Here is a 14,567-nt window from a genome sequence, read left to right as displayed (position 1 = left end):
TTAATAAGGATATCAAGGACTCGAACTCAGATCCAGAACAAGTAAACTTAATAAATATTCATAGAGCTCTCCACTTCAAATACACAAAATATACATTCTTGTCAATACCACATCACACCTACCCATTACTTTAAATGAAACATTGATTGGCCATTATTAATACCCAATTTTTTTCAAAATAAAGCAATATTTCCATTTACTCTACCTCTTTCTCTTCCTCTTTCTTCCTCTCCTTTACTTATTTTTTTTTTCTTTCCTTCTCTCAAAAAAAAAAAAGAAATCAACTTGTAAACCTCTAGATCCAGGTCGGCAATGTCTCTTTCATTGCTTGATTTCCTTTCTTCCCTTCCTTCCCTCCCTCCCTCCCTCCCTCCCTCCTCGCTTCCTCCCTTCCTTCCTTCCTTGATCCCTTCCTTCCTCCCTACCGTCCTTTTTCCCTTCCTTTCTGCCTTCCTCCCCGCTCCACAAAAAAAAAAAAAAAAAAAGAATTTAAAACAAAATTACTATTTGACCCAGCAATCCCATTACTGGGTAAATACCCAAAGGAATGTAAATTGTTTTACCAAAAAGATATGTGCGCCTGTTCATTGTAGCACTATTCACAATAGCAAAGATGTGGAATCAACCTAGATGTCAATCAACAGTGGACTGAATAAAGAAAATGTGGTATACATATGCTATGGAATACTACTCAACCATAAAAACAAAATTAAGTTCTTTGCAGCAAGATAAATGGAGCTAGAGACCATTAATCTATGTGAATTAACACAGGAACAAAAAACAAAATACCACATATTCTCACTTACAAGTGGGAGTTAAACACTGAGTACTCATGGACACAATGGTGGTCACAGTAGACAATGGGGCCTACTTGAAATTAGAAGCTGGGAGAAATGTGAAGTTTCAAAAACTACCTATTGGCTACTATGCACACTACATGGGTAATGAAATCATTTGTACACCAAACCCCAGTGACATGCAATTCACCCATGTAACAAACCTGCACATGTACCCCATGAACCAAAAATAAATTGGAAAAAACAAAACAAAACAGGATGGCATTTCTTAAAATGTTAAATATATACTTATCATATGGCCTGGCCATCCTACTATTACTTTCCCAAGAAAAGTAAAAGCACACACAAATGTTTCTAGTAGTTTTATTTGTAATAGCCAAAAATTGGAAACAACCTATATTAAGGTAAATGAATAAACAAACTCTGGTACATCCATATAATGGAATGCAAATCAACAATAAAAAGAAGTGAACAACTGATGCATGCAAAAGCAGTAATTGATCTCAAAATAATGTTGATCAAAGGAAGCAAGAAGAAAGAGCACATACCATAGGATTGCATTTGTATAACATTACAGAAAGTACAGACTTATGTATAGATATAGAGCAAATCAGAGGTGCCTGAGATTATGGGAAAGGAGAAGTGTGGGCAAGACAAAGGGCTGGCAAATATTACAAAAAGGGCTTGGTGTGTTGGCTCACGCCTGTAAGCCCAACACTTTGGGAGGGTGAGGTGGGCGGATCAGTTGAGGTTAGGAGTTTGAGACCAGCCCAGCCAACATGGTGAAACCCTGCCTCTACTAAAAATACAAGAATTAACCAGATGTGGTGGTGTGTGGCTGTAATCCCATCTACTTGTAGGGCTGAGGTGGTAGAATCACTTGAACCCAGAAGGCAGAGGTGACAGTGAGCCAAGATTGTACCATTGCACTCTGCCTAGGTAACAGGGTGAGACTCCATCTCAAAAAAAAAAAAAAAAGAAAGAAAAGAGAAAAGAAAAGGCATGAGGAATCTTTTGGTAGTTGAGTATGTTTATATATTGCTTGGAATGATGGCTTCAAGGTGACAGTATAGATGTCATAACTTGTCAAATTCTACACCTCAAATATTTCCCATCTTTAAACATCTATTATACTTCCAAAAGATTTTTAAAAAGAAAGGGTGGGAAAGACTGTATTAACTATGTATTAAAATCTTCCTATAAATACTAGAACATGATCACAAAATAATTATTGTACATATGGAGAAGAGTAAAATACAATCTTTTGGTATTTGGCTACTTTTAAATTACATTCCAAAATGGCCTGCTAGGATGCATTAGGCAAGAAATAATAGGAGTCTTCTCATTTTCTCAGTATCTACTATACAAATATTACATGGGTCTATTTGAGGATGTTAGGCACCTTCATTTCCTTTGATTCATAAAATAGAGTTAGATTTCTAAAGAGGCACTTGCATCATCATTATTTTTGAAAGTATAGAACCTTTCCTTTGTTCAGTAAATTATTAGGATATAGGATCAATAGCTCGATAAAGAACGAGTAGCTTCAGTGTCTCACCAACAGTTCAAAATTTCTTCACCTCTTTCCTTTCTCACTCGGATTGCAAATCACCACAAATCCCTAGCTGATTCTACCTCCTTAATAATCTGCCGAATGCAGCCACTTCCTTCCACCTCGCTTCCCTTTCTTCCAGTAAATGAACTGTTGTGATGGTCAGTTTAGCCAATTAACAATTTTTCTGACTGCCAATTGAAATCCCCCAGTAAACTACACCTGGCAAAATGATCCAATGATGGTTTTACCATTCCGTTTCTAATGGTGGATTCAATCCTGTGCAAAGGAAATGTTTGACTTTAAAACCTGATGTGCTTACTATCTCTGCTTGTTTCTATTCTGTATGAGCTCTCTGCCAAACTGGGGACACACAAGTGGCCTTTCTTTACTAAACTCAGTGGCAATTGCTAAAAAATCAAGCAATATACAGGATATAGAGATGGCAAGTGAAAAATGAAAGACTCTCTTTTTCACTGAAGTCTGAAGTCCTTATTTTTAACTGTCTCTGGAGTACCTAGGTCCCTCCTTTTAAAAATTCGGCTTCCTAGATAGAAAGATTTCCATACCAAATTGGGGCTGATGTGTCAGCAAGACATTCATTCATATTTCACACTAAGTGCCTTCCATAAGTTATTGTGATATCCTCATAACAACAGAGAGGTTTGCACCATTACAGGCTCTTTCCATGTATTAAATATACATTTATAGCCTATAACATAACCAATTTCAAATTAGATTTCTCTCAGAGAAAATTTTTCTGCGCAAGGATTGATCTCTCTCTCTCTCTCTCTCTTTCTCACTGCCCCACCATCTCCCTCTCCCTCTCTCCCTCCCCCTCTCTGCAGAGAGAAGCACACTACTAGCACAAAGCCCCTGAAAATAACTCTTTACAATCACCTCCCAATCAATAAGGAGCTTTATTTGCTGCATGTCACACCCTCTGTTCATTGTATTCGCAAAACTGAGTTGGCACAAAAGAAGCCAGCCTCAACTCTGAAGGGCCCTGTGCAGGACCTCAGAGCCTTGGGCTGGCTCCAAGTGTGCTGTTAACTCACTGTGTGGCCATGCCCCTTTTGGGCTTCAGTGTCCTCTGCTTTTAAACAAGGCAGTTGGACCAAGTGATCTCGAAGGGCTAACCAGATTCAGAAATTGTCTATTCCATGATCCTAGAGATAAGATAGGTACATGCCATCTATGGACTGAGCTTCCAACCATTCAGTAGATGAAACTCGGGGGCTTTTTGAGCTGTGGAGGGTGAGAAAAGCATGAGCACCTTCCAAGATGTTTAGCCACTGGATCTGCATCAGCCTCCTGATCAGGAATGTTGCTTGTGGACACCATCACCACAGCAACTGAGGTGTCATTTAACACTGGGGTTTAGGGAAACTGTCAAGGTCTGTAATTTAAGAGAAACTGATTTTCCTTTCTGACTATGTTGGTATAATTCTCCCAATCATCCCACTTTAGCAATCAATATACTTCCCAAAAAGCACTCATTAAATCTACACAGGTATCTTGCCAAACCATCATCATGACAGGTAGCCTGGTGGTAAAAGGGAATCTGGTATAGGAATTGGATTTGTCCCCTTGGTGTCCTACATCTGTAACTGAAGTAATTTTATGGTGTTGTGAGTTCTTTTTCCTCTCAGGGGCCCCACTTCCTAATCTGTGAAATAGTAAGTATGAACTAGGTATTAATGTCTTTCAGCACAAATATTCTAACCAGAGATTTACAAATTGGTAACACAAAGACAATATTCAGCCTGCAGATGTGATGTTTACCCTATGCTGTACGAGCCGTCCTGTGTGAGTGTTCTAATTTGAACTTATTGACAACATTTAAAAATTTGGAGTTTTTTGAACGTTTGGATTTAGTCACATAATAATCCATGTTTCTGGCTGCTTCTGAAAAATATCACTGAATCCAGTAACACTGGGCTGAAATTTTTCATGGCAACCTTTAACTGCAGCTAAATAGCTGCTGACCTTCAGGCAAGGCCTGAATCCTCCAGTTCCTTCATTTCCACCACTTTTGAGATGATCACAGACTGAAATCAAATGTTAAATCACTCAATATCTGACACCTGGACAGCTTGTCTCATTTACATCCTAGTCCATACAGGCATTTGTGTTTTCAGCTGCTACTTAGCACTTTTAGGAAAGAAATGGAGTGGTCCAGACTTTCTCTGCATCACTAATTCCCCTATTTGGCAATAATATTGGTGGGAGGCAGAACTTGGGTCCAATGGAAGCCTGCCTTGGACAAGGAAACTGACAATATCTTGGCTTCCTGGAACCCTCGCAGTAATCAACCAACTCTGATCAATCAAGCTTATGCCTCTGGGAAACCCTATCCATGAGTTTACATCAGGAACTGGCATTGGTATGTGACTTGGTCATATAATGCCTTGTGAATTTACCAAGTCGGTAACTTCTATGATTTGGGTTTTTCAGATGTGAAATAATTTCACACATAAGCAAGGTTTCTTCTAGAGCTAAAATTCTGTGAAGTGGTCTAAATATCTAGACATAGGCTCATATATAATATGCCTAGGTTTGTATGTATGCATGTGTGCGTTTCAGAGTTGTATATGTCTGCTTGCTTTAAAGTATATGTTTTGTGAAAACAGAAACAGCATCTACATCCAGAATCATAGCTAGTGATATAGGAACTGTGCCAGGACAAAAATCGGGGGGAAATCTCACTGTAGCTATTGTTCCCTAAGACAGACATGGTCTCAGATCTCAACAGCAGAACTGACACAGCGTGGAGAGGGTCACTGATAACTCACAGGTCAGGGCATGAACCTGTCAAAGAATGTCTGATGCTGGAATCCAAGGCCAGAGCAGAAAGTACCCGAAAGGATCAGCACTGTAGGTGTGTCTTTCTATGCGCTAATACATGCTGCCAAAGGCCTTCCTTCTCCCCTTCTAGGTGCTAGTTTTATTAGGATGTTTTAGCCCTGTGTCATCATAGAGGAGACACTGATACTTTACTACCTGATATCTGAAACTGTATTCCAGCTCTGCCTTCCAAATGAGACTCTTGCTGTGAAGCCTCTCTGGGCTAAAGGGCCCAGACTATCAAATGGGTATCCAAACTCTGTACACTGGGAATATTGCAACTCAGGCTTGGTTGAAACACCAACTCTGCCATGCCCTAGGTGTGATCTTGAGGGAGTTACCAAAACTTCCTGAGTCTCAGTTTTCTCCCCTGTAAAATGGGGATGATAATAATAATGCCCTCCACGTGATTTATGTAAGAATGGACTTATTCCAAGTCAAGTACTTAGCACAGTGTATGAGATCGTCTCAGCCAATATTCTATTTTTTTTTAACTATGGAACATTTTAGAATAAATACTTACTACTGCTACTAGTGTCCATTATTAAATTTCTTGACTGTGCTATACACATTTAATATCCACAACCCTATAGGTACTATTATTATTGCCATTTAAGATGGGGAAACTGTCTCATTATACATAGAAAATTGTCCCAAGTCAGATCCCAGCTCTTGTCTAATTGCAGTCTCTACTTTTAATAATGACCCTGTGCTCCTTCCATCAAATAAGCTGTCAACAACATTGAGTAGAGCATATGAGAGACAATGCTCCTTTCATGTGGCTGAGTGAGTGAAGGTTTCCATATAGGAATTCAATACAAATCTGTGGCTGTCAATGAAAATGATACTCAGTTCCCTGTGCATTTTTAAAGATCAATTTGTTTATGAAATTTCATGGTTTTTTTTCTTACTGAATTTAATTATTCATAAATTCATACCATCTCCCAAAATTTGACTCTGCTAGTCTCTTGAATTTTAAAACCTATTGAATTTAAGGGGAATGTTCATGCTGTTGAGAAGGAAACTGGTACCCCTGCTATCCAGAAGTGTTCTGTAATGGACTCTTTTGGATATGTAAAGGAATTAGACTATTTCTTAGTATATGTGTTAATATATGTATTAGCATTGGCTATATATGTTTGTAGAAACGAGGAGTCACTATTACTCAGAACATTTAGACCCATCAGATGTCCAATTGAATCTGAAACAAAAATCCCCTTGGAACAAAATAGGCCACATTTGTCAGAAAATGACTCCCCAACTCTGTGAGCCACCCCGCCCCATCCCCAGCCTTGTTTTTTTGTTTTTCCCTACTATGCAGTCAGCCTGACTTTGGCAAGCAGTCAAGAAGTGAACAAGAGAGATGGAAGTGCTCTGGGTATCTAACCCCTTACTGGCCGCTCAACCATGCAAGCTGTGAAACCCAGTTAGGAAAAAAAAATGTTGCCTTTCTTTTCCTCTCACCCCCTAAGGAACTGCCTCTTTCTCTTCCCCACCATTACAGAAGGAAAACAATCAAAAGCATTAGTATTCCCGTGAAAAGGGCCAGTCACACAGGGGACAACTGCAAGCCCTTCGTAACCACTCCAGGGTGCTGCCAGGGCCTGAGAAGGGACAAACTCCAATTGCTCCAGTTCAAACTGGTCCTGGCATGGTCAGAAGCAGGAGACAGAGCAGTGATTCACAGCAGAACGTGGTGCTTGCAGACTGACCGTGCTCTCAGGACTCATTAGGGTCTCTTCTCTGACGAGATGATACCTGGTGTGCAAGTCTCCTTTTAGAAATGCATAGATTCTGCCATGTATTTCTTTTCTTGTTGGTCTCTTAAGAACAACTGGGAGCTCTTACCTAACCTGAAGTGTCTCCTTGTATTGCTTTCAGGAATTGGGACGCTCACCCAGGACACACTATGGTGCTTCAGTCAAGTGAAAGGCACTATCGAGATTGGAACCACAGAAGGTAGGAGAAACCCCCATATCCTTTTCCTTGCCTCCTTGGGAGTTTGTGCTGGTTTCAAAGCTAAAAACTTTCATCTTTGCTTTCACGAATTTAAGTCCGCACACACCCCAGAATTGTATTCTAAGCTAGAAATGGATTTAATAATTTCCTTCTCTCCTGTTTTTTTTTTTGTTGTTGTTGTTTTTCTGGTGACATTTATTTTATTCCCACCAATGAGGCAGCACTGAAATGAAATTTCAGTAAAATAGGTTTGCAGTGACAGAGGCTAAACTAGTCATGCCTGGTTTCAGGATGGTCTGTCAGCACTGTAGAATTCTGAGTCCAAACATTTTAAGACTGTCAACCATAAATCTCTCCCTTCCATTCTGTGTGGAGGATCACTGCTTATACATGAAGCACAGAGGGAGATTGGAGAATTCAAGTCTAGTCATATGACTTATGGGAACATTGAATCCCAATCTTAGCATATAATTGCCTTTCTGGTTGTCAGGAGACTTTCCTATTCCAGGGCCCTTTACCTCGGATAATGCATTAGTTTTCCTCCTCCTGAAGAACTTTTTAATTTTCTTTATTTTCTTCTTTTGTAAGCCTGGACTTAGAGACCTCCATGACTCTCCCTAAAGGTGTCTGCATTACAAAACACTGAATGATAGGCAATTGGAAGGAACTAGAATAGCACTTCTGGGTGTTTTAAATCATGGTTTAGCTTTTCTAGCAGAATGCAGTAGGGCTTGCCTGAAACAGATTTTGCTGCCTTGATGGTAGGTTTAGATTCCAGATGTGGTATAACACAGTTCTGAAACTAGTTTTAAAGAATGATGAAGTGAACACGATAATCAAACTAACATGCACAAATACATGTGAATTTCTGGTCATACAGTAGCATTTCAATTCTGAGTAAAACATAATTTGAGTAAAAATTAATCCGATAATTTGAAAAGGGTAGTTTATTTACAATCTTGCCATCATTTCTTTTTAGAGAATCTAATAGTGGGTGACCATAAACCAAATACTCTATGTTTACAAAGTAGAAGAAAGCACAGTAAAATAAGTTAATAAATGAATCTATATAAAATTATACTTAAAAGAAATTGATGCAATGACTGTACATATTTATAAAGTACAGTGTGATGTTTTGATGCGTGTATATTGTGTAATGATATCAAGCCAAGATAATTAGCATATCCATTACCTCATACATTTGTCATTTATTTGTGGTAAGAAGATTCAAAATCCTTTCTCCTAGCCGTTTGGGGATACAGCATATGATATTGTTAACCATAGTCACCCTACTGTGCTACAGAACAAAACTTGTTCCTTGGATCTATGACTTTATTCCTATGGATCAATCTCTTTTCATCTTCCTACCACCCTCCCAGGCCTCTGGTAACCACTGTTCTACTACTCTCTACTTCTATGAGATCAACCTTTTTAGATTCCTGGTATGAGTGAGAACATGTGGTATTTGTCTCTCCATACCTGTCTTATTTCACTTAATATAATGCCTTTTAGGTTTATCCATGTTGCCACAAATGACAAGATTTCATTTTTTTATGGATAAGTAATATTCCATTGCATATACATATATATGTGTGTGTGTGTATATATATATATGTATATATATATATGTATGTGTATATATATATATATATCTCACACTGTATGTATCTATTCATCATCTGTTTATGGACACTTAGGTTGAGTTCATAATTTGGCTATTGTGACTAGAGCTACAATAAACATGGGAGAGCAGATTACTCTTCTATGTACTGATTTTATTATTTAAATATAGACCCAGTAGTAGGATTACTGGATCTAAAATTATATTTGCATATAGAATCCTCTATTTTTGAGATGAATTGTCAAATAGAGCCTTACAAAAAAATCCTTCTAGAGACCCATGAAGACAGATAGAAAATTATCAATCTCATTTTATACCACCTAAAAAAAATCTTTGAATATCTTCTATATGTCAGTACTGTGCTAGACGTTAGAAACTTGTTTAAAAGGAAGGAAAAAATGACCTATTCTCTAACCTCACGGATCTTAAGAAAACAAAGTTCAAGTTAATCTGTTGTTTTAAATTTTGGCCATGATTCAAAATCACTTGACCTTTTTCAACAATAGAGACTCCCAGGTCTCCAAGAGCTACTGTGCTAGAGTTTCAAGGATTAGGGTGATACAATGTGTTTTGATTAGTTTACTCAGTTAATTCTGATATAGTGGACTGGCATTGGGCACCACAAGGCTAGATGACTTGTTCCAAGTTATCCATTATTCTCTGACTCTGCACTTGTATCTTGTCCATGTTACTGGCTTCCCATCAATTATGAGAATTCTGAGTGAGTGTCTGCTTTAACTGTAGGCCTTACCAGTTGCAGACTTATTATTCGCTTAAGACAAATTAATAAGATAATACAGATATGGCACTGGCAGCCACAGTGCTCAATACTTTGTAAGTACTTGATATTTGTAAGCTATTTTTATAAATACTATTATAATTAGACCCTCATTGTAAATTAATCTTTACCAAAACCTTATGACAGGGAAGAATTTTTATTTCCCCTTTACCTAACAGGATATTAAAGTCAAGGAAACAAACAAAAAATATTAAGTACATTGCCAAAGACACTGTAGCTTAAATACGGGTGAGGTAGTTTTCAAACCTAGTCTTTGGGACTCCAAAGCCCTACTCTTTAAACATTATTTTGAAAATAGAGATTCTGACTTATTACTCTGCAATGAGGGCTGGGAATGTGCATTTTGCACACATCCCTTTAATCATGAATACAGGTGAACTGACAACAAGTTTCAATGTTTACTGTGGGCCGGGCGCGGTGGCTCACGCCTGTAATCCCAGCACTTTGGGAGGCCAAGGTGGGTGGATCACGAGGTCAACAGATCGAGACCATCCTGGTCAACATGGTGAAACCCCGTCTCTACTAAAAATACAAAAAAAATTAGCTGGGCATGGTGGCGTGTGCCTGTAATCCCAGCTACTCGGGAGGCTGAGGCAGGAGAATTGCCTGAACCCAGGAGGCAGAGGTTGCGGTGAGCTGAGATCGCGCCATTGCACTCCAGCCTGGGTAACAAGAGCGAAACTCTGTCTCAAAAAAAAATGTTTACTGTGCATGATACAAAAGTAGACTGCTTGAACTGATTGTTAATTGGGTCAGAGTAAGGATCAAAATGACAATCAATTCCTATTTTGTTTAGAAAATGCACTTTAGTGAATAAGGCAGACGCTTTTTAAAAAGAAGAATTAGGTTGGTCACAAACACACAACCACTGTGTTTGGCGTGGAGGTTCCCTGGACAACACATCTTAGATGTCATTTAACCTCCACTAATACTGCCTCAGTGGAAATTGAATATTTGTTGAGTGAGTTAATAAATGACTTTCACGTGCTACTGGTTAAAAATCAGATTTCTTTTGGTTTAATTGGTTTAATCTACCCAAGTTAATTTTCTATATGATCAAAGTCAATAAAACTTATTCGGCTTTCCCTTCCAGATTACTTATTCCTATTAATGACTTTTTCTATTTCAGTTCTATCACTTTCTAGCTGGTTACCTTGGCAAGTTAATTAATGTCTCCATGCTTCAGTTTTCCTCATGGGCAGAATGGGGATAATAGTATAATTACCCATTATGCTATAAGGGCTAGGAGAGTGTGTGTGTGTGTGTGTGTATACATACATACATATATGTGTATATATATTATATATATACAATGTATACATTATAATATATATAATATATATATACATATATATACATATATGTATATATATTATATATATACATATATGTATATATATTATATATATACATATATGTATATATATAATATATATACATATATGTATATATATAATATATATACATATATGTATATATATTTACACATATACATATATTATATATACATATATGCATATATATTTGTATGATATTGTACATATATAATAATATATTGCATATATAACACACATACATAATGTGTGTGTGTGTGTGTGTGTGTGTGTGTGTGTGTGTGTATATCAGACCATTACCAATAGATTGTTATAAGATGTTCAAATTGCATCTTGGTGCAAGATATTTATGTGGATCTGAGGTATCAAGTAGTAGACTAGAACTTTTTCACATGTCAAATTATTCTATAGGACTTTAAACGAATGATACTATGAGTTCAACAATAAACATTTAGCGAGTGCTTACTATATCCAGGGTACTGTCTCAGAAAATGAGAGGGTTGTAAAGATAAATAAAATACAGTCCAAGCTCTCAAGAAATGCACCATTGAAGGAGAGACAGAGTATGGACCAGAAAGATAAAGTATCATATCAAATAGAACACAATTAAAGTGAGCTACAGATAAATGTGCTTAGGCTAAAGCCTACAATGCTTTGACTACCAAAGAGGTAGGAATCTCACACATTTGGGGGAGAAAATAGATTTGTGGGAAGAAAGCCTTTAAAATAAACCTTAAATAATTTCTAAAAACAACTTTTTTTATTTTTGGGATTACTAAAACAACATATTCTCAGTGTAAAAAAGTTTACATTTAACCAATAAAAATCAGAAAATAAATGTCATTCATAAACCCATAACCCATAGGTCAGCACTGACAAGAGTTTATGTTATATTTTTCTTTTTCATTTGTTTGTTCAGGTTTTTGTTTGTTTGGTTGTTTTTTCCAGCACAAGAGACACAGAATATGGTATATTTTTCTAACCTCTTGATGATGCATATATGGTCATTAACTGATTCAGTCAAGAAACAAGTACTATGCATCAAATACTGTGCAAGGAACTGGTCAGTTTACACCAAACAATATCAATATGATTTTTCTTTACCAAAATGGAGTCATAATGAAAATACTATTTTGTAAATCGCTGTTTTACTTAACAATGTATAGGATTATCTTTCATATACTGAGAGGTATGTATACCCTAGTTTATTTACCCATATTTTCAATATGTATAACATTGTTATAAATACCTAACAGTTAAATCTTTACATTTTTCCAGGAAAAGCAGTGTGATATAGTAATTAAGAGCATATGTTTCACAGTTAAAAATACTGGTTCAAATTTGGCTTCACCTACTTACAGACATGGAGTAAGTTACCTCAAATTTTTTGTGATTCTATCTCCTGATATGTAAAATTGGGATAATAAAAGTTATCCTGAAGAATTGTCATAATATAATTAGATATATACTTTAAGCAACATAGCACATAGACACTATTCAATAATTGTGATTAGCTACTGTGATTATATCTCTGGGACACATTCTCAAAAGTACCATTCCTTGGTTAAGCTTTATAAGAAGTCTGATGAGAGACGATGTAACTTTATTAGAGTGGAAAAAGTACAGATGAAGAGATAACGGGCTCCATACACATTTTGGAGGAACTAGGGTAGATTTTAGGGGAGAAGTAAACTAAGGAATTAAGATCGTTTTCAGGTTTTAGCTTTGAACAATTGGGTGGTGGTGGGCACCAGTTATTAACACTGTGGAACCTGAAAAAGAAAGATACTTGGGGAGAAAAATCATGAGCTTCATTTTGAAAATAATTAATATTAAGTAGCTATGAGATACAAAGGTATAAACATCAAGAAATAAGTTGTATATATACGAGTCGTATATATGTCTTAAAGAGACAATCTGAGAGATGCAGATAGAAACTAGGGAGGCCTCAGCATGCAGATGGTATTTGGAACCATTGAACTGAATGGGATCACATAACTCATGCAGATCATGTGGCCATGCAGTCAACAATCAATTTGCTGATGCCCTAAACTTTCAGTTATACTGCTGCTTTGGATGCCATCTAAACACCATTGACTTAGTTTAGTTATTGGAAGATACTTACACATTAAAGGTTCTGATTTACCATGTGCGATGCTTATATTTGATTTGTTTAGCAGGCATATTTCATATAACATATATGCAATTCATTGCATGGAATTTTATATTATTTCATCATTAGAAGTACTTTACATGCTGGAAATTGCCCACTCGATATCAGACAACTTCTTGAGACTTGGTGTCTGATTTTGAACATGGGAAAAAGAATTATCTGGTGGGGTTTCTGTTTTTATCCCAGCTATAGCATATAACCATTTTCTTTACAATACTACAATTCCGGGGTGCTTTGTTCCTCATTCTGCAGTTCTTTGATATCTGTCAACATAGGTCACTTCATCTTATTCATGGGAAATAATTGTGGTATTTATTCTGTTTTGCTACATGGGTATAACATTTTTCCTTCCCTCTCTCTGAAAAGATCAATCATGTAGAGGCAAGGATGAGGCGTTCTATCGATTCCACTTTCTAATGAAAGAGAAACATCAATTTGACGGTCAATATGATGTGAGGTGCATTTCATATACCCTAAAGTAAAAGCCAACAACTGTGACTTCCTTGCAAAGAGGAATCCTTTACCTATAACATTTGCAAAAATGTTTCATTTTTGCATGGATGTTTAAGAAATTTGAGGATTATAGGAATGATTTTTCAGCTTCCCTTCAGTGATTGTGACTCTTGGCTGTCACCAGAAGAAAAGAAAATACCAATTGGGTTGTCTCAAAGCAGTATCAAGACTTGCAACCTTCTCCTCATTTTATAGAAAGAAGTCAGTGATTGACAAATAACCTTTCTTAGATGTTTAGATGTTCATGACAATAACTGTAACTTCACCCTACAGATCTTAGCCAAAATGATATAAAATGGACCCTTACTTGCCTTGTTCTTCCCACTCCCAGATACAGGGCAAAGAACTGGCACTGTTAAGAATTCCCATTTCAGGGAGAAGAAATCCTATCTTTTTGGATAGAAGCTGTCTACATCAACAACTCAAGGGGATTTTTAATTAGGTACCAATTTGAAATCAGATAATCCCTCACTTTAAACTTGGTTCAGTTACCCAGTTAGTGACTTTGGACAGGTTACTAAATGATTTTCAAACCTTATTGTGCATATGAATCCCCTGGGAAGAGTGTTAAAATGAATATTACTAGATTCTACCTCTAGAGATTCTGATTCACTAGGTCTGGGATGGAGTCAAAGAACCTGCATATGTCACAAGCTTCCCCAATACTTCTAATAGTTTGATCCAAGAGACACATTGAGAAATTCTGCTCTTTCTTTTCTTATATCAGAGGGCTATTCTAAGAGCAGAGAAGATAGAAAATCTGAAGCTGCTTTGAGTGCATTTAAAGGAAACCAGAATGCCAATACATGCAAGATACTGTGCAACCAAGTTCTCTGCCTCAGGGACCGAAGGGAGTGAAAACCTTCCCTCTGTGTATCAAAAAGAAGTGGAGATCTCTTCTCCGCACCCAGTAGGCTACAAGGGGATTTCCTATGCAACTTCACTTTGTATGGTGCTTCAGTCTGCCAGAAG

General features: G+C 37.1%; 1 protein-coding gene across 22 annotated transcripts in view; it reads left to right on the top strand.

Moving 5' to 3' along the window:
• The first annotated feature begins 6,779 nt into the window (after positions 1–6,779).
• Positions 6,780–14,567, top strand: part of PPP2R2B (protein phosphatase 2 regulatory subunit Bbeta) — a 494,567-nt gene continuing 486,779 nt past the window's right edge. For 19 of the 22 annotated variants that reach the window (XM_002744335.5, XM_078362503.1, XM_078362412.1 and 16 more), the window contains exons 1-2: positions 6,780–6,957; positions 7,078–7,155. In XM_002744335.5, coding sequence (XP_002744381.1) covers positions 6,948–6,957; positions 7,078–7,155 — 88 coding nt within the window. In that variant the 5' untranslated portion in view covers positions 6,780–6,947. Of the gene's footprint in view, positions 6,958–7,077; positions 7,156–14,567 lie in introns of those variants that run through there. The other 3 variants (XM_078362466.1, XM_078362454.1, XM_078362458.1) reach the window with 1 other exon arrangement.

The sequence above is a fragment of the Callithrix jacchus genome, chromosome 2 (assembly GCF_049354715.1).
Source record: "Callithrix jacchus isolate 240 chromosome 2, calJac240_pri, whole genome shotgun sequence".
Lineage (NCBI taxonomy): Eukaryota > Metazoa > Chordata > Mammalia > Primates > Cebidae > Callithrix > Callithrix jacchus.
The sequence above is the reverse complement of the archived record's forward strand: the minus strand, read 5'-3'. Positions and strand labels throughout refer to the sequence as shown.